At 49.4% G+C, this 18,186-nt stretch overlaps 2 protein-coding genes across 2 annotated transcripts; one reads left to right on the forward strand and one right to left on the reverse strand.

Annotated features, from left to right (window-relative positions):
* Window positions 1–1,400: 1,400 nt before the first annotated feature.
* ZP4 (zona pellucida glycoprotein 4) lies at window positions 1,401–5,973 on the reverse strand. The gene is made up of 12 exons (XM_040563914.1): window positions 5,758–5,973; window positions 5,291–5,412; window positions 5,110–5,212; window positions 4,621–4,776; window positions 4,066–4,253; window positions 3,802–3,899; window positions 3,343–3,473; window positions 2,955–3,144; window positions 2,734–2,881; window positions 2,056–2,134; window positions 1,633–1,749; window positions 1,401–1,545 (listed from the first exon to the last, which is right to left on the reverse strand). Exons 1-12 carry the CDS (start codon window positions 5,954–5,956, stop codon window positions 1,415–1,417), a joined length of 1,662 nt encoding a protein of 553 aa, XP_040419848.1. The 5' UTR covers window positions 5,957–5,973; the 3' UTR covers window positions 1,401–1,414.
* Window positions 5,974–11,039: 5,066 nt separating this feature from the next.
* LOC121073180 (cytochrome P450 2C16-like) lies at window positions 11,040–17,284 on the forward strand. Its single transcript, XM_040563918.1, has 9 exons — window positions 11,040–11,254; window positions 11,565–11,727; window positions 12,224–12,373; window positions 12,812–12,972; window positions 13,217–13,393; window positions 13,921–14,062; window positions 14,496–14,683; window positions 15,879–16,020; window positions 16,672–17,284. Exons 1-9 carry the CDS (start codon window positions 11,075–11,077, stop codon window positions 16,851–16,853), a joined length of 1,485 nt encoding a protein of 494 aa, XP_040419852.1. The 5' UTR covers window positions 11,040–11,074; the 3' UTR covers window positions 16,854–17,284.
* The last annotated feature ends 902 nt before the right edge of the window (window positions 17,285–18,186 follow it).

The following is an 18,186-nucleotide window of genomic DNA, read 5'->3' on the forward strand; positions in this document are numbered from 1 at the left end:
TGGCCTCATCACAGCCTAGATGACGGGGGGAGTTTGGCAGCACTGACCCTATGCTCTGTACCACATGGTTGTACAGCTAAACTGAAGGTGTTCTGGATCACTGTAGACATTGTTTTAGACTTCTTCAGGTGAAGGAAAGATGTTCTGTTCAGGAGGGTGACACAGCCTGTGACTGAGACACAGGCTGAGGACAAGCAGCCCTGAGGCCAGCCACTGCATGTTATCTCCATTCACAGTAAGCTAGAGAAGGTGCTGACACAAGAAATCACATGCACTTGAAGAAAGCAAGTCAAGGAGAATAAGTGAGACCCAGCAAAGGACAGGAAGGACCTGGAGAGGGAAAAAAAAAAGAAACAGAAAGCCCGAACTCCCCACCACTCTGGGTCAGTTCAGCAACCCATGGAGGGCAGCAGAGAGGCAGAGGCTGCCCTCTCCTCACCCCACCACCCTGCACCTTATAACCTTTCTGCACAGATACTGCATGCCTTAGTAAGGCATGGGAAGACTCCAGTAGGAGCCCAGAACATGCTTGTAGATATCAGCTAGCACATGCAGTTAAGAGCAGTGCAAGAGGACCCTGCCTGGTGTACTGAAGAGGTGTGGCAAGCACTACTCCTTTAATTGCCCAGTTAATTAACATTGCAGACTGCTAAAGACCGGTCATGAGGCACATTGAGTTTATGCACTGCTTTGCTCCGTACCAAAGCCATTTAACTGCAAGAGGCACTCCCTAAAGGAGGAAGGTATTGGACCTATCCCCAGCTGATGATTTCTCCAGCCCGTGATATCAGCTACTCACTCCCACAAAACAACTTGGAGGAGAATATCATCTGCTTTTGTCCTGACTAGTTTAAAAGACTAAGAGCATTTACTATCCTGTCCTCGAGATGGCAGGAGAGAGCAGTTCTACTGCAAAAAATAATGACTTTAAGTTAAAAATGATAGCCTTCCTTATAGCCATAGAGCTGCTCTACATGCCCCCCCCCCCCCCCCCCCAAAACAGAGCACATGCAAAATCTACTTTGCATTAGTTTCATAGCAGTCATGCTCAGTCTTTGAGATGAACCAAGATAAGTACTTTGGTAAGTACTTTTAAAGGCTAGCTTAGTCACTGACAGAAACACAGACCACACCCAGCATCACTCCTGGTTCAGCCTGCAGCTTCCCAGGCCATGACAGGGGCTCCTTCTTGACAAGAAGAGAGTTAACACCAATCCCAGAGCAGAACAGCCAGAAAGTGAGATGCATTTAGATAAAGAGCATTTGGAAAGCTTGCTCTCACAGCCATAAGAATCATTTTTGTCTTGCAAAAAAAAAAAGTTATGGCCAGGTCTTACCCCTGTTCCATTACTCATGCTCCAGACCAGGCAGAAGGAGTCCCACAGTCACAGACTAAGTGTGTTTGGAAGCCACTTTATTGCAGTGCATTGACTTCATGTGTTACAGGCACCTTCCTCCACCTCAGCACAGCAGCCACTAACACCACCACAGTTGCCACAGCAGCAAAGCCAAGAGCCCAGGGGGCTGCAGCAAGCACAGCTGCTCCTGTAGGGGAAACAAAGCCCTGGTTAAGAGAGAACAGCCTCAACAGAAAACAGCCTCTTACCCAGCCTGGCTGGGCTGCACACTTACTGAGACTATCCACAGCAGCTTCTTGTCTTAGCTCATTCTGGAGGAAAACAACAGGGCCTCTGCTAGAGACATGGGAGACACCATCCTGAAAGTTGTGCTCAGCACTCCTCTTACCCCCTGTGGAATAGCAGGAAAGTTTTAGGTGACAAGATGTCTAAGCCCTGAAGGTCAGCACACTTTGTCCAGCTCACCTTCTCACCACATGGCCAAGCCTGCCACGAGTCAGAACAGAGTTAAGAGATTGAAGAGCCCTCATGCCAAAAAGGTAGGGGGAAGAGCCCTTTCTCAGTGGAAAGGCACAGGAAGGGCCTGTCAAGCTGTACCAGGGATCCAGCCCATAGCACATGTGCCCTACCCACCAGCTGGGAGCCCAGACCCCTGCTGCCTCTCTGGATGGGGATGCACCAAGGCTAGGACACTTACTGGCTCCAGCAGGACAAGTGGTGGTGCAGGACTCCTGCACAGACCGGTGGCACACTAAGGCACTGCAGTGCAGGTACACCTAGAAAGGGGACATGGCCTTGAGTCACCCAGTATCTGTAGACAGATATCTCAGTGTGGTAAATTGATCTGACCAGCAGCTAAGCACCCACATACCACTTGCTCACCGAGCAGGACAGGGAGAGAAGTAGAAGAGCAGAACCAAGAAAGCTTGTGGCTTAAGAGGAAAAGGATAAAGTTTAATAAGTGAAGGAAGTGGGAACAGAGAAAACACTAAGTGACAGGTGATACAAAGGCAATTCCTCACGCACCCCTTCCCACAGCAGGAGGGAAGTCCAGCCAGTGTCTGAGCAGTAGTGTAATTAGAAAAACCCCTCCAGTTTTCATTCCTGAGTATGTTGCCATGTAGTATTGAATATCCCTTCGGCTAATTTGGGTCAGCTGCATGAGCTGACCTCCCTGCTTCTAGGCTACTCCATACCTGCTCAATTGGATTTGGATGGGTTTGGTGAACATCACCTAAGTACTATGGAGTTAATGACATTCAATCCAGATACCTCCCAGGTACCAAAAGGACAAGAGTCTCAGACATGGAGGGATTTTTATTGTTCACATATTACTTGCTCATGAAGAAGCTAGGCAGCCAATACACTATCTTACCAGCCCAGAGAGCATCTCTTGGGAAGTGGAGTCCACAAAGGTGAATGTGTAGAGGGTGAAACGCTGGTAATGAGATGGGAACTGTAGTCCTGAGGCAATACTCAGAGGCACCAGCTGTGTTTGATAGTTGTCCCCTACATAAGGGCACCTAAGAAAGGGGCCAGAAATTTAAGAGTACATATCATTCCCCTGATGCCCAAAGCTATTTACAATCTGCTTACCCATCCACCAAGACAGGCCACTGCATCTGTTGGTGGGGATTGATACTTGGAGTGGCCCAGCAGTGGTGCAGGACCAGAACCAGGTCAGGGTCCGTTCTCTGAAGGATCCTAACTTCAACATAAATGGGGTCCCTCAGAGCCTTCACAAGAGGATAGTCACTGTCCATGTAGTAGGAACTATAGCTTTTATCTGGGAGAGAAGAAACAAGAGTCATTTTAGAGCAGGAATAATCAGACAGAGAGAGCATCCTTCATAGTTATATCATTAAGTCCCCAGTGGGGCAGGGGAAGAGCAGTACCATGATTCACCCATTAAGAATCCCTTACTACCCAGTGAAGACCAGAGTCCCACCCCAAGAAGCTAGAGCAAGTACTGTGGACCTCATACCTGAAGCAACACGCAGCTCCAAGGACAGAGGACCCGGCTGGGACACGGCAGGGAGTGGTGGCAGTGTGAAGACCTGAACGCTCAGGGGGACGAAGCTCCCAGTGACTGAGTAACTACAGCGGACATGTAGCCTGGTGGGACAGGAACACCCCAAGTCAAGCAAGTTCACTCTGACACTGCCTACCTGCCTTTCTCCAAGGCTGCAACCTAATTATCTACTTAAGTTAATTACATCCCCAGTCTCCCCTCCAACACTTCCTTTTATCTACTGAAAGTTCTCTGGAGTTCTGACTGGAATCTGTAGTGTCACTGATCAGCACCAGCTTTACTACCTCTAATCAGGGACACGTCAGTCCCTACCCTACTCCAGTGTCCCTGTTGTGAGCTCAGAACTTGCGACAATCAAGAACTTCTCCAGGAAGACTGCACATAGCAGCAGTCCCGGCTCCAGAGCATTACCTGAAAGTGCTGTCCCTAGTGACAGAACCAAGGCTCCCAGTCTTCACATCCCTGGATGCCACCAACTCATTCTCATACACAATGTGGTCTCCAGTGACCTGTAATGACAGACCAGACACTGTGGCTGCAGTAAAGCCAGACTGGAGAACAGTGTTTGGCCTCCAGAAGCCTGTAGGGTGCCCACTAAGTAGCCCAAGCCACATCAAGTTTCTCCAGGTCTATCTGGAGTTTGCAGTCCTGCCTGGTGACAGCTGCAGCTCTTACCTGAAAAGTAGTGCCACAGGCAGAAAGTGGGAACTGGTACACAACAAAGGCACTGTTTTTCACTACAGGGGTGCAGCCAGCACTTGGCCCACTGGCCAGATGCACAGAGTCCAGGATAACAGGTGGCAGGGTGACATCCCGAGAAACAGCAATGGAAAACTGTCCATCTGGTGTGCAGTGAGCTGTCACTGGAGGAAAACAGTTTTCAGTTCAGGAAGAAGCAGCCTTGAACATTACAGCAGAGACAAGAGCAGCAAGTACTGCAGGTTCTCCTGCCTGTAATCCCCAGAGCACACACTGAGCACAACAAGGTGCAAGTGCAGCCAGCTCTATACACTCCTGTCCAACAGTTAACACTGATCCTGGCCCTAAACCCAGCTCTGTTGCTATAATTGAAGTGACTGGACACTTCCATGAGGCAGTGTCCTTAACAGCCAAAAAACACAACCCTAAGCCACCTGTGGGCCTGGTATGCACCAACCCTGCTCTGCCAGGGAAAGGAGGCTTCCCAGCCAGCAGCAACTCCCAGAGGGGAGGAAAGTGGCCTACACTTACCTGTGTTACCATAGTAGCAAGTCTTCACCCTGTCCCTGGGGTTGTAGCAACAGCCCCGTGCTTCACAGTCTCCCCGGCTGACAGGGGAGGAGGCACAGGGCAGCCGGTCCTGGCTGCGGATGGCAGAGCAGACACTGCTGCTTGGGGCATCCAGGGCTGAAAGAAGTAGCATAAGTTTTCAGCAAGAGCACAGGAACAGGACAGGGAAGGAAAAAAACAAACACAGAGGACACTGGTGTAAGTTGTCCTGGTGACTCTGCATATAAGCCAAGGGAAGTTTCATGGACTCAGGTGAGAGTCAAACACATGGCCCAGAGCTGGTGTGGAAGCCTGCTGAGGCACAAGTCCCCAGCAAGCTGGGCTCCTGCATCCACATCCTTCCCCAGGGAATCTCCTGGGCAGCAATGAGTTCCCCTTCCCAGCCCCAGGCTGACTAGGAGCAGCCACAAGCCACAGGCAGGGTTTCCTAAGGAGCTCTCAGAGCCTTACCAGGAAGGTCCACAGGGCACCTGAGCAGCTTCTCTTCCAGAAGAACCCTTTGCCCAGCTGCATCTATGCCTTCGAGCCCCACAATCATGAGGTAATTGCCATCCTGGGGGAGAACCACACCAGTCAGGGCAGCCAGAGCAGCAGTAACCGCAGCCCCAGCAGGGTCCCTGGGGTCACTCACCCATTCAAAGACATAGCAACTGGTGTAGGAGACTAACACTTTCTTAGAGCCGTCTGGAGCCCCCGAAACCCAGAGCCCACAGCCAGAGTCATTGTGCAGGGCATGTGCCTTCCCCTCAGTGTCTAGGGAAAAAGGAGACAACAGTGAGGGCTTCAGCATGCCACACCAAAGACAGGGGCATGCTGTAACCCCAACTTTCTGGGGGAGACAGGGTCCCAGTCTGCATTAGGGTCCAGCAGAAGAACATGAGGGAACCCAGCAGCCAGGGCCACCTAGACCCTGGCACACAGCTTCACCTCAATCCATGACTGAGGAGTCCTATAATCAGCTCCCAATTCACATACAAAGCACTGAAGCTGTTAGCACTTCACATTAAAGCCAGCCCTTTTCTTCTCATTCCAACCATACCTCTGCACTGTGTAAAGATAGCAGCAGCCAGAAGGCCCCTTGACATCGCTCTCACTTACCCCAAGCAGTCAGCACAAAGGAAACATTCCCTTCCCAGCCCAGGGATAAGGTGAGCTGCAAGCTATCTTGACCACAAGCCAGCATGCCAGGGTCAGCAAAAAAGCTGCCCTGAGCCCCCACAACCAAAGCAAAGGGACCAAGCAACCCCCAAAAGAGCAGAGCTCCAGACACAGGCCTAGCCTGCCCTACAACACCCATCCTGCTCTCCTACTGAGGACCATAAAGTATCTGCTCCTAGTATGGCCTTTTAAGTTGTGGAGCCAACCGGGACCACCAATTCCTGGCGTGTCGAGGTGGACCCAGCCCAGCAGTTTAACACCTTCTATTGCTCTCACCTGGCTCTGAATTTGTCACAGCCTGTCTGCATCCCTTCCAGCAAACCATGGCATAGGAGCTGAGCTTATGTCGAGAGATGTTTTTGTGTTCATATCACAGAGCTGAGAGTGGCTCATCCGTGCAATTTACTCTGGAGCCTGAGAAGGACCTTCAGACTCCTTTTCTCACCCTGAGTTCTTCCCATCACTGGAAGAATCCAGGAGATGTGCCCATCCAGGAGATGTGCCTTCTTTTCCCCATGTACCTACTGCTGCTTTGATTACTTATTACACCACATAAGTGCAAAAAGCTGAGTGTCAATGCTCTTTTTCTCTTTTAAAGGTGCCACTGCTTCAAATGCTAGACACAGGGTGCTGACATGTAAGTACAGAACAGCGCTCCATATGAAACCTCTGGAAAACTAGGAAGCTCAGGGAGCTTTGCACAAGGAAAAAGAGGTGATTGCCCTTGAACACTCCCAGCACTGGACTGCAGCCCTGTTTGCAGTGCAGCTTGTGTGGGGATAGCTGCAGGACTGTTCCAGGGTAGGCTGTCGGGTGACAGGACCATACACTTTGTGGGACATTCACCCTCAGAAGCTGACTGGTTTCCTTTGGGAAGCCTAAGATGGGCCAGAAACACAGATAAGGGTGAACCTCCGTGATCCCAGGAAATGTTTTGCCTGCTAGTACCCACTGCCTGCCCATAACTGCAATGCATCTCACACCCTCACACATACAGTCGTCCCCTTCCAATATGTCAGCCCTACCGCGCTCAGACTAAAAGTACTGCTCCACAAAGCACAAGACCTTCTCAGCAGCTTTGCACAGCTGGGATTGAGGGAATGGATCCTGACAGGCTGCCTGCTTTTGAGCAGTGCTCATGAACCCCTTGTGCTCTCCCCAGCACCTCCTGAGCACTGGGCAGCCATGGTGGAGAGGCACTGGGGAAAACGTTTGGACTTTGGCAGGGAGGGAAGCTTCATCCTCACCTAGCACCCTTTTCCACAAAAGGCTGGTCCAGATGATCTTTCAAAGTCCCTTCTAATGCGGACTGTTCTATAAGCCTGTGATCTCTGTAGAAACTGATGTCATACGGAGAGGTGTGCCAAGAAACCTTGCCCAAGTCTCACAGCCACTGTGAACACCTGAATGCTCTACTTGACTGGATTACTTGCTGATAATTAGGATAAAGAAACCAAATAAATAAGTACTTTGGAGTTAGAGAGACAATTTTCATTAAATTTTAACTCGCCAATAGTTTGTTTATGCCAATAGGAAAAATATTTACAGGTACTTGAAGAACAACTCTATTTGAAAAAATACCTGGAGTGCTGTAGACTCACCACAGCAATACCTGTGCTGAGAACAGTTTCAGTTAAGTTCCCTTCCCCAATTTCTACACATACATACACACACTTGACAGCCATGTTGGATGATAAACGTTGGACTAGGTGATCTTAGAGGCTTTTTCCAACTTGAATGATTCTACAAAGTGGAGATGGGAGGCAAGTGAAACAAGTGAAATCTGAGGAAATGAAATATTGTTTGGAAGAAGTTGTTATAGGAAGTGGAAAGCAGTCTGGCTGAGAGGAAACATACATATCTCTCTTCCTCCCAAACCGCTTCCTGGTCTATTTGCTAGTTATCACACCTTACAACAATGACCCAGCTCTAACTATACATTTAGCTACCCCCAAGACTGCCACAAACCGCACGTGGACAGGGTGAAGGTAGGTGAGGCACACATCTCTGCAGGCTACTCAGACCCCAGCAAACTAAAATCTTTCTGGGATATCTGTTAGGAAAATCACCTCCTCCTAACATTTTTTTTTTTTCATCAAAGCAGTGAAAAGGGCTGAGAGAATACTACCACGGTGTTCACCACATGTGGCTCTACCAAAGCGAGCCTTTGGACCTTTGGGACTCTGGTGCCAGCTGAAGGAGGGGTGCACAGCACTGCCATATCCCCTCAGCTTGAGATGCCAAACCCCAGAGATGATCTCCTCACCTCCACACTAAATAAAAGACTGTCCACCCAACCTCTTTGAAGACGAGAGCCAAGGCTACAGCCTGCAGCATTGTGCAGAACAGCTGTGCACAGAGGTGTACCACAGTTGACACACTGCCCCCAGAAGCCAAAAGGCATCTGCAGACAGCAGGGATATCCACACAGAGCATTCTGTGGAAGAGGGGTGCTGGCTGCACAGTGGGCAGGGGTGGCACTGGCAGTGTCACCTTCTGAACCAAGGTCCAAGAAGAAAAGGAGCAAACAGCAAGCCTGCAAGAGATTCTGCACAGTGATGACATTTTATTCAAGCTTGAGCTTTGTTTTAGAAAGAAGAGGCAAAGCTACAACACTGTTAGCCTTTTATTTGAAAAATCCCAAACACCTGCCTCCAAAGGATTTAAGACAAAGTTCCTGGCAAAGATGGAGAGAGGGGCTTTGAGCTTGGCTTTCCTGGACTTTCACATGGATGGAGAGGAACAACCAGCCCTGCATACTCATGGCTTCTGCAAATAGAAGCAAGCACCCAGAAAATAGCGTCACTTGGACACTATTGCAACATGAAAAGGCCCATGGCTTCCCTCGGGGAAAGGTCGGCGTGACTAGTCTTCTGAGTTTTCCTGCCTTGTAAATCCTCAGTGTGTCTGCCGGGGGGGGCGGGGGGAGTAGGGATATTTGGAATACACTGATTTCATCCTGATTAAAAAAAAAGAGAGAGAGAGAGAAAAGCCTTGAAAGTTTTCCTATTGGGGAATATTTTGCCTAAAGTATACAAACTGTGAGGCAGAGCTGAGAAGTGAACCCTTCCTCCCAGGAACAAGAACATTACAGAAAAGGTGACGGAGTCATGAACTAGCAGTAGCGAGGCCACATGCAGCAGGGCGAACTCCCGTGAACTCCACTGTCACTGGCTAGACGTCCTTAGGCACACATGAACTTCCATGAACTGCCCTGGCAAGGCATGAGCTGATGCAGCAGATGAGATCAGAAGATCAATAACTAGCTTGAACTTGTTGGCAATCATCAGATACCAGTCTATAAGAAGTGAAATGAGTTTAAAAAAGAAAAACAAGTAAAGATAAAATTATAAAAATATTTGATAAAGGTAAGCAAATTATTGCACCTATGTTAGAGAGCAAGGATGACTTAAAAACTCATAGGTAAGCTATTGAAATTTTTGCAAGGGGTGGAGACCTTCACTAGCATCTCTGAGTGAAGGCGAAACTCACATGAATGTGCTGCTGCACCGCAAACCCAGCACACTCCGACCAAGCATACAGTTCACCCAGGCCCTCAGCTAATTCCCACCAAGTCACACATCCCCTAACTTCGTTGGATGAGATCTGTCAGCTTGCAAGAGTCACAGATTTTCTGGGCAGCCTGTTCCACTATCCAACCACCTTCATCATGAGGAATTTCTTCCTTATATCTACTCTAAATCTTTTAGTTTAAAACCATTACCCCTTGTACTATCGCTGCACACCCTGGTAAATAGTTTCTCTCCATGTTGTTTGTGAACTCCCTTTAAGTACTGGAACGTCACTGTAAGGCATCCCTGGAACCTTCCCTACTCTAGGCTAAGTAACCCCAAATCTTCTAGGAGAGGTGCTCCAGCCCTCTGATCATCCCTGTGGCCCTCCTCAGGTCCCACTCCAACAGGTCCATGTCTCCCTTGCGTTGGAGCCCCCAGGGCTGGACGCAGTACTCCATGTGGGGTCTCACGAGTGCAGAATAGAGAGGGAGAATCGCTTCCCTTGACCTATTGGCCACATTTCCTGAGACAGCCCAGGAGATGACTGGATTTCTGTGCTGCAAGTGCACATTGCCAGCTCGTGTCGAGATTTTCATACACTGGTACCTCCAACTTATTCTCCAAAGGGCTGCTCTCAACCTGTTCACCACCTACTCTGCTCTGGTGTTTGGAAATGCCCCAGCCCAGGTGCAGGACCTTGCACTTGGCCTTGTTGAACTTCCCAAGATTTACATGGTCCCACCTTTCAATGTCAGTGTCCCTCTGGATGGCATCCCTTCCCTCTGGAGTGTCCACTACACCACTCAGCTGGCATCACCCACAGACTTGCTGAGGGTGCACCCATCAGACATTAACAAAAGAAGGACTTGTTTTGTTGATGCCACGTTCCAGAAGTAGGTTGGGTGCACTAACCTATACACAATCTCTCACAAGTTCAGATCTTTCTCAGCTTGGGAACCCATTCCCTAGAAGCCCTCTCAAGTTCTTGATTTCTCTCTTCTCTACCTCCTCATCTTCCTCTTTCTCTCCTTTACAAAAGCTTGAAGAGGTCAGAGTCCCAAGGTCTCTCTTCTAGCAGGCCCTTTGTTGTCTATCACTATGCCCAGAGACCTTTCTGCCTGTGCTAGGTGGATATTTTATACTTTCCTCTCTTGTGAGGCCATACCCCCCCCCAGGGAGAGAAACTGAGGCAGTTGCTTTGCTCACAAGACAACACACCAGTGTGTTCAGCATGCTGCCTGCAGTCTGACCTCCCCTACTAGCACCAGGAAGCCTTCAGGAACAAGCAGGGTTGGCTGTCCCCACTGAGAACTAACGCAAACAATGCTGAAGAATGGGAAACCCACATGGCACCGAGGTACACGGAAGGTGCTCTCAAAACAGCAAATTTCTGGGAGCACCTCAAGTGGAACGCCCAGCCCATACTATTATCTCCATAACAATGAAGTTTAAGTGAAACAAATCAAGTCTTATGAGCACATTTTTAACTTAATCTCTGTTGGCCTCTGCAGTTGCTTGAGACAAGGTGTGTCGTTAATGACCAATTAACTTTGGAGAAGTTCAGTCCTGGTTTCGCAACACAGCAGTCTCAAATGATTGACTAGTAACATTGGATAACTCAGCCACGTGATCAAAAACGTGATGTTGATCTAACAGAGCAGAGCACTTCAGTATATAAGCTCAGGCTTGGGCAGCCCGACTCAATTACTCCCGAGCCTCACAAGCTCTCCTCCACCTGGAAAATGGAGCTGCTGTGGGCAGCGTCTGCTGTCCTCCTGGTTTGTGTTATTTGCCTGCTCAACTTCGCCAGATGGAAAATCCGGTCTGGAAAGGGGAAGATGCCTCCAGGACCAGCTCCTCTTCCCATCCTAGGGAATCTGCTGCAGGTGAAACCAAAGGACTTAGCCAAAACCCTTGAGAAGGTACGGACTCTCTTTTTCCCCTCGGTTTCTTCTCCGGGTGAGAAGTGCATGTGCTCTGTGCATGGGGACAACGTCTGGCTATAGCCTGATGACTGCCAACCCCAGAGCAGCAGAAAAGCCATGGGGATCTCAGCTGTCTACCCCCGACTGCTCTCACCCTTGTTTAGGATCTGATGGCTGACATTTGCCATGAGAGGACCAGATCTTAACCCTGCTGGTCTGTGAGGCTGCACTGCCTGCAGAAGAATGGCGTGGTCACTTTTCAACTCCTCCTCTCTACATGGCCGTGTTCTCTCTTGCATTTTGACAGCTCAGCGAAGAGTATGGGCCAGTTTTCACAGTGCACCTGGGCTCTGATCCAGTGGTGGTGCTGTGTGGACATGACGTGGTAAAAGAAGCCTTGATTGATCGTGGGGATGAGTTTGCTGCCAGAGGAAGGATGCCACTGGGAGACCGGGGTAACAAAGGATTAGGTATGTTCACTGACTGAGCTCCTCCTGAGGCTAAGGGAGGGGCTGAGGACAAGTATGGCAAGGGATGCATGGGGCACACCATGCACGAGGGCAGACTGAGTGATGTGGGGAGGGTCCCACCTGGAGAATGGCAGGCAGGGCAGCCTGCAACTGCTGGCTTCCACCATCCAAAGAGGATTTCTGAGAAATGGGGCTCGACTTATCTCACTGATGCACAGTGGAAAGGCAAGCAGCAACAGCTCCAGGCTGCAGCACAGGAAATTCTGTGTGGATGTGAGGGATTTATTGTTCGCAAGGAGGTTGGGGATGTGCTGGAGAAGGCCAAAAGCAGGCAGCTGGACTATGGGACCTCCAGAGGTTGTCTCCAGACCACAGTACTCTATGATGCTATGTCAGTGCTATCTACAGGGCTAGGATTCACTGTCATTATGAGTCTCCATTCATCTTACATCCAGCGCACCAAATCAGGTCTTCGTTCTTTCTTCTTCCTCTGCAGGCATTATTTTCAGCAACAACGAGGGGTGGCTACATGTCCGTCGGTTTGCTCTCACCACTCTGCGCAACTTCGGGATGGGGAAGAGGAGCATTGAAGAGAGGATCCAGGAGGAAGCTGAGCACTTGCTTGAAGAGCTCAGAAAAACAAAGAGTATAGTCTATTTTTAATATAGCTTATACTTGGAAAAAAAAAAAAAAAGACTGCATTTAGGGAGCCCACGTTCTTAAGCATAAGTTGTGGAGTCTCCATCCTTAGAGGTATTCAGAAGTTGTCTGGACATGGTCCTGGGCAAGTGGTTCTAGCAGGGGGTTGGACAAGATGATTTCCAGAGGTCTGTCAACCATTTTGTGATTCTGTGAATAGATGTTTCCATGCATTTACTCCTTGCAGTAGCTGCCCCTCGTTACAAAGCAGTTAACAATTCCATGATCATGTACTGTACTTTTTGAAGAACCCTTCTGTGTCAATAAGGGACTGTGAGTTTCCACTAACCACCAGAGGTCAGGTTACCCATGGTAGCTGTAGGTTTTGCCTTTTTTTATTTATTTTTTTATTTTTTAATGGCTTGTAACTTTTCTGAACTCACAGAAATGCCCTTCGACCCAACATTTATGCTGTGCTGCACCGTCTCCAATGTCATATGTTCTGTCATCTTTGGGAAACGATATGACTATAAAGACAAGAAGTTCTTGTCCCTGATGAGCAACATGAACAACATCTTTGAGATGATCAGCTCCTTCTGGGGACAGGTACCTTCAGCAACCGTTTCACAGTGGTAACATTCTCCCAGGGGAGCAGGAGGCTTCCCTCCCAATGAAGTCTCACTTCAGCCTTCAAACTAGGACCCATCAATGTTCTGCTGCTCAAGAGCAAGAAACACCCTTGCAAATGCAGCTGGTTTTGCCAGCTAAGTGCAGCTTTTCCCTAGTCCTAACCACTCTTTTTCTCCACCTCTGAGATTCCTGCTAAGACCTCCTGTTTCTTTCCTTCCAGCTATACCAGATGTTTCCAGAGATCCTGGATTACTTGCCTGGCCCACACAACAACGTGTTCAAAGAAATTGATGCTGTAAAAGCCTTTGTAGCAGAGGAAGTGAAGACGCACCAAGCCTACCTGGATCCCAGCTCTCCTCAGGATTTCATTGACTGCTTTCTCAGCAAAATGCAGGAGGTTAGGAGAGAGCATACAGCCCCAGCTCATCCCCAAACACCCCTTCCTTCTCCTAACTAATAGAGATATTGGGATAGCCCCTTGTCAGTGCTGAAGCCAGGCAACTGGTCTGTGCAAGTGGACAGACACTGACAATACCCCTAATGTTGCCTGTGCTAGAGATTATAGCTGGTGGTCTGCACACTCCGCAGTCACTACCCTCAGCTGCTTGGACACCAAGACCTACACCTGCTTGCACCAAAACACAAGGGCATTTGCAGGCTGGTCTTGCAGTTCTTGCACTGGAAAGCAGTTGGCACAGCAAGGGCAAGCAGACAGTTATATACCTAAGAGACAATGTACAGATTCAAAGAAGGTTGCTCTGGGGTCTTGCTTACTGCACAAAGATAGCATTGAATTGTCCCACATGGCTGCCACACCTTATCAGAGAAACGCAACAGCTCTGGGTGGAAAGTAGGGCCCAGGATGACACAAGAAAGGGCCCTTTTCTCAGTTCAACTAGAGAAATAACCCAGCCTTTTCTCTAGGAAAAAGACCAACCCAATTCCAGCTTCCACGTGAAGAACCTGATAACCACAGCCTTTGACTTGTTCATTGGTGGAACTGAGACAACTAGCACCACCTTAAGATACGGGTTTCTGCTTCTTCTCAAATACCCAGAGATACAAGGTACCAGTCTATGATCTCTTCTCCTCTAGCCGTTCCCCTGGACTGGACACAGATCTAATGCTACTGCCTTTTCAACTTTTCTTCTCTCATATTCTATCTAAATGGGCAAAATCCTTGTATGCTCATACCCCTGGGGGGCTATTACACATCCCTCAGCTTCACTGGCCATCAACAGCAAATGCACCCCCTCACCAGCCAGGGACTTGGCTGTGTCCACATCTTTCTCTCTCGGTACTCCTATTTAGCCAAGTTTGTTATAAGGGCATTCTTTGCACAGGCTGCAGTGGAGCTGCTTTCCAGACAACACCAAAATCAATATAAATGCTCCCATCATTTCTAGCAAATCCATGAGGTTTGTGGACAGCTTAGGACAACCTGTTTGGGTGGGTTTGGCTTTATTCACCCATCTTATGGTTTGTGCTTCTCTTGACAGAGAAAGTTCAAGAAGAGATTGACCGGGTCGTAGGACGATCACGAAGACCTTGTGTGGCTGACCGGACCCAGATGCCCTACACAGATGCAGTGGCCCATGAAATCCAGCGCTTCATCACCCTCATCCCCTTGAGCGTCCCTCATGCTGTAACCAAAGACATCTACTTCAGAGGGTATTTCATTCCCAAGGTTAGTGGGCAAGCTCCCTCAAGTTCAGCAACAAGGTGGCAGCATGCTTGTTCTTAGGCTGTCAGTTACAAGCCAGAAGCTAGAAATGCTGTGACCTGACCATGTCATCACCTGGGCCTTCATAAAGGTTTTTTTCCTCAGATCCCCAGGCTGCTGTAGCATGTCTGCAATTCCTTGTTGCTGCCCCCTGGGCTGAGACCAGAACACTGGGTCTGCCCAACACCTCTGCTCACTTGCTCTGCAGGTTGACCTATCAATAGAAACACGCTGAGCTCACAAAAAAAACAGAGCAGAGTCTCCACACGAAGGCAGCAAAGCTGTGGAACTGCTCACTGCCATCAGAGGGAGCCTGGGCATCTCCTTGGAGGCAGAGTCAGTCTGTGGTTATTGAGAGCAAAGAGACCCCGAGGCAAAACGTGATGGAAACTGTATTTACATTCAGATGAATGAGTAAAACCTGTTTGCCCTGTTCTTACACACTTATTGAGGCAATCGTTGTTGGCCACTGCCAGAGGCAGGCTGATTGATAGGCTAGGGCAGCCCATGGCCTGGCCTGGCCTGGACCACTGCAGTGATGCTCATGTTACTTCCTATCTTCTGAGGGACCATGAACGCTGGGGAAACAGCAGCATGTGGGCTGTTAGCATTATGATTTTCATCTGTCAGTGTAAAATCAAAAGGCAGGGCCCAGGGAACTGTTCAGCTTCTAGCAGAGTGCTCTTTTGTCATCACTTCTGGATTATTTATCCTGTTACCCAGTCAGTGGCTGCTCAGAAAGTAAGAAGAAAGAGGATGGTGCCAGGAGAAAATTGTCAGAAGAGACGAGAGCTACAATCTTGTGTGCTTTTGCTTTTCAGGGCTCACAGAAACAAAGGAACATTGTACATCTACAAGTTCATTATAGTGAAACACCAAGAAAAGAATTAGGTGGGGTGTCCCCAAACAACCAGAGAAAGGAGAGGATAAATGGGCTGAAACAGAAAGGGAACACAGGAGGGGCAGCCAGAACAACTGTCTATGCTGTGACATCTAGCAGGGCCTCCCTAAATCTGCCTCTCCAAAGCGAGAGTCCCCAAAGGGTAGCTGAAGGCTCTGAGAGGATTGCACTAGTCAGCTCAGCCTTAACTTGGCAGACAGTTGGATTAAGTGACCTAACTCACCTCCCTTCACTTCTGCTCTTCTTGTCTTACTGCAGGGCACCACAATCTTCCCCGTCCTCAGTTCTGTGCTGTATAACAGCAAGGAGTTCCCAAACCCAAATGAGTTTAACCCTGGACATTTCTTGAACGAGAACGGCACCTTTAGGAAGAGTGAACTCTTCATGCCCTTCTCAGCAGGTAACGCACAGGCTTCCTATCCCAGGAGCTGCTGTCCTTCCCTGGGGGAACCACCCTTCTTTTCCCCATAACACCTGCTCCCCGCGTGGTCCTGCCTGGTCCTGCCAGTACTTCCCTGGGGCTCGCTGCTCTCTGTATACCTCCTCCCTGCTGCTCCCTTCCCCACCCACATCAGCCCTCTCTTTTGGGGCCTCGTGGCTTTTTGGAACTCCCACTGGGAGCTGCTGATGTAATGCCATGAACGGGTGCCACTCACACTTCGCAAAGCACCTGTCACCTTTGTACACAACCACTGAAGCCATTCTTAACCTACCTGTCTTTCCGTGGCAGCTCCGCTTTTTCTGGGCACCTTTAAGTAGGCTACACATAACCACTCACCTACCAACAGCCCCAACCTTCCACTTTCTCACTCACTCTGTGTCACCTCACTCTCGTCCTCTCCACGTGATGCCTCCTCCACACTCAAGGCTTCTCCTGTTCTTCTTTCACACACCCAGCCAAGCTCCCAGTCAGTCACCTCCCTGCTGCTATTTACTAGCTTTATTTACTAGCTGTACCTAGTAAATAAAGCTGCATAGCACGTAGGCCTAGCACAAACTCCAACCCACACAGCAGCACCTGCTCAGCACTATTTGTTGTGTTTACTTCCAGGGAAGCGAATATGCCCTGGAGAGGGCCTGGCACGCATGGAGATATTCTTGCTCCTGACCACGATCTTGCAGAACTTCACCTTGAAGGCTGTCCTCAGGCCTGAGGAGCTCAGCATAACCCCTACACTGAGTGGAACAGGAAATGTTCCTCCCTCCTACCAGCTCTGTGCTCTTCCCCGCTGATGGGCACAAAACCTCTCTGCGGTGTTCCCTAGCCTGTCTAGTCCTCTATATCTCTCTCCCCTACTAAATCCAATGACAGGAGTGTTGGCTCACCTACCCAACACCTCCATGAAGATAGCTTCCAAAGTCCCAGGCTCTTCAAACACGGATGCATACACAGAGCAGATGATTTCAAAGCCTCCTAGAATTGCTCTGCCATGTCACAGGGAAGTTGTGTGTGTGACTCTGCAGCCCCTTGCACTGACAGTGTGTGTGCGCGCTCACTGAGCACAGAAGTCCCACTGAACAGCCGAGTTGCTTACAAACGTGGCTCCTGTGGCTGCCCATGACCTGCTTCTCCTGCAGCATGTGTCCCACTAAGGGCAGCATGCTCTGCTGCTGGACAGTATGGTATGTGTACATTAACAGCCCAATAAAGAAAAATCTATTTATGAGGCCTTGAGCTGCTGGCTTTTTTTGGGTTGGGGCAGTCCCTGCAGCCACTGCTCCACTGCAGAGCAGGTCACAGTGCTTGCGGCCACGGCACTGCCAGAAGAGCTGTCCTTCCCAGGGCGAGGGCCCTGCCTGTTTCACCACCGGATTCCTGCTGCTGCCTGCAAGGAACCCTGCCAGCCCTGCAGCCTGCAGCTGGCTGAAGGACGGCGGCAGCATCCCTCCTGGAGGACAGCACTCCTCCATTCACAGGCTGAAGCTCTGGCTACTTTCAATGCTGTGCCCCTTTGGTGGGACCTCTGCCTCCTCCTGGCTGCCCCTCTCATTCCTAGGGTACTCTATGGCCCAGCCTTTCCACAGGCTGGGAGCATCTTCCTTATGGCTCCTCTTTCTTCCCAAAGCAGTTGCCAACACAACCCTGCCTGTCACTGTGGCCGCCCAGCATCCTCACATGAATCAAGATGGGGCTGCAGAGGAGATCATTTCTCTGGCTGGTGTCTCTTACTGAAATCATAAGAGAATAAACATTCCCACTTCAGCTCCCAGCTGAAATACCTTTTGTAGGGGCACAGAGAAAATAGTGTGAGTGAGATACCACTGTGGGTAAGGATTAGCTGAGAACTAAGGGAAATTGCCATCCCTGGGGCTAAAGTCAGCAGCTGGAACTTCACTCCCTCCAGTTTTCTTGGGCTTATCACTTCACCTCATTTACAGTCTAGTCTCCTTCTGCAAATTGAAAACAAGGGTGCATTCATGTTTTCCCAGGCAGTTGTGAGGAGCTCAAGAACCTGAATGATGGGGATTCCAGCAAACACTCTAGTTGTTCACTCTACTATCACTACAAGGATTTAGATGTTCTTTATTAAAATAAATTAAATTTAGGAGGACAGCAAAAACACCT

Source organism: Cygnus olor, chromosome 7, assembly GCF_009769625.2.
Source record: "Cygnus olor isolate bCygOlo1 chromosome 7, bCygOlo1.pri.v2, whole genome shotgun sequence".
Lineage (NCBI taxonomy): Eukaryota > Metazoa > Chordata > Aves > Anseriformes > Anatidae > Cygnus > Cygnus olor.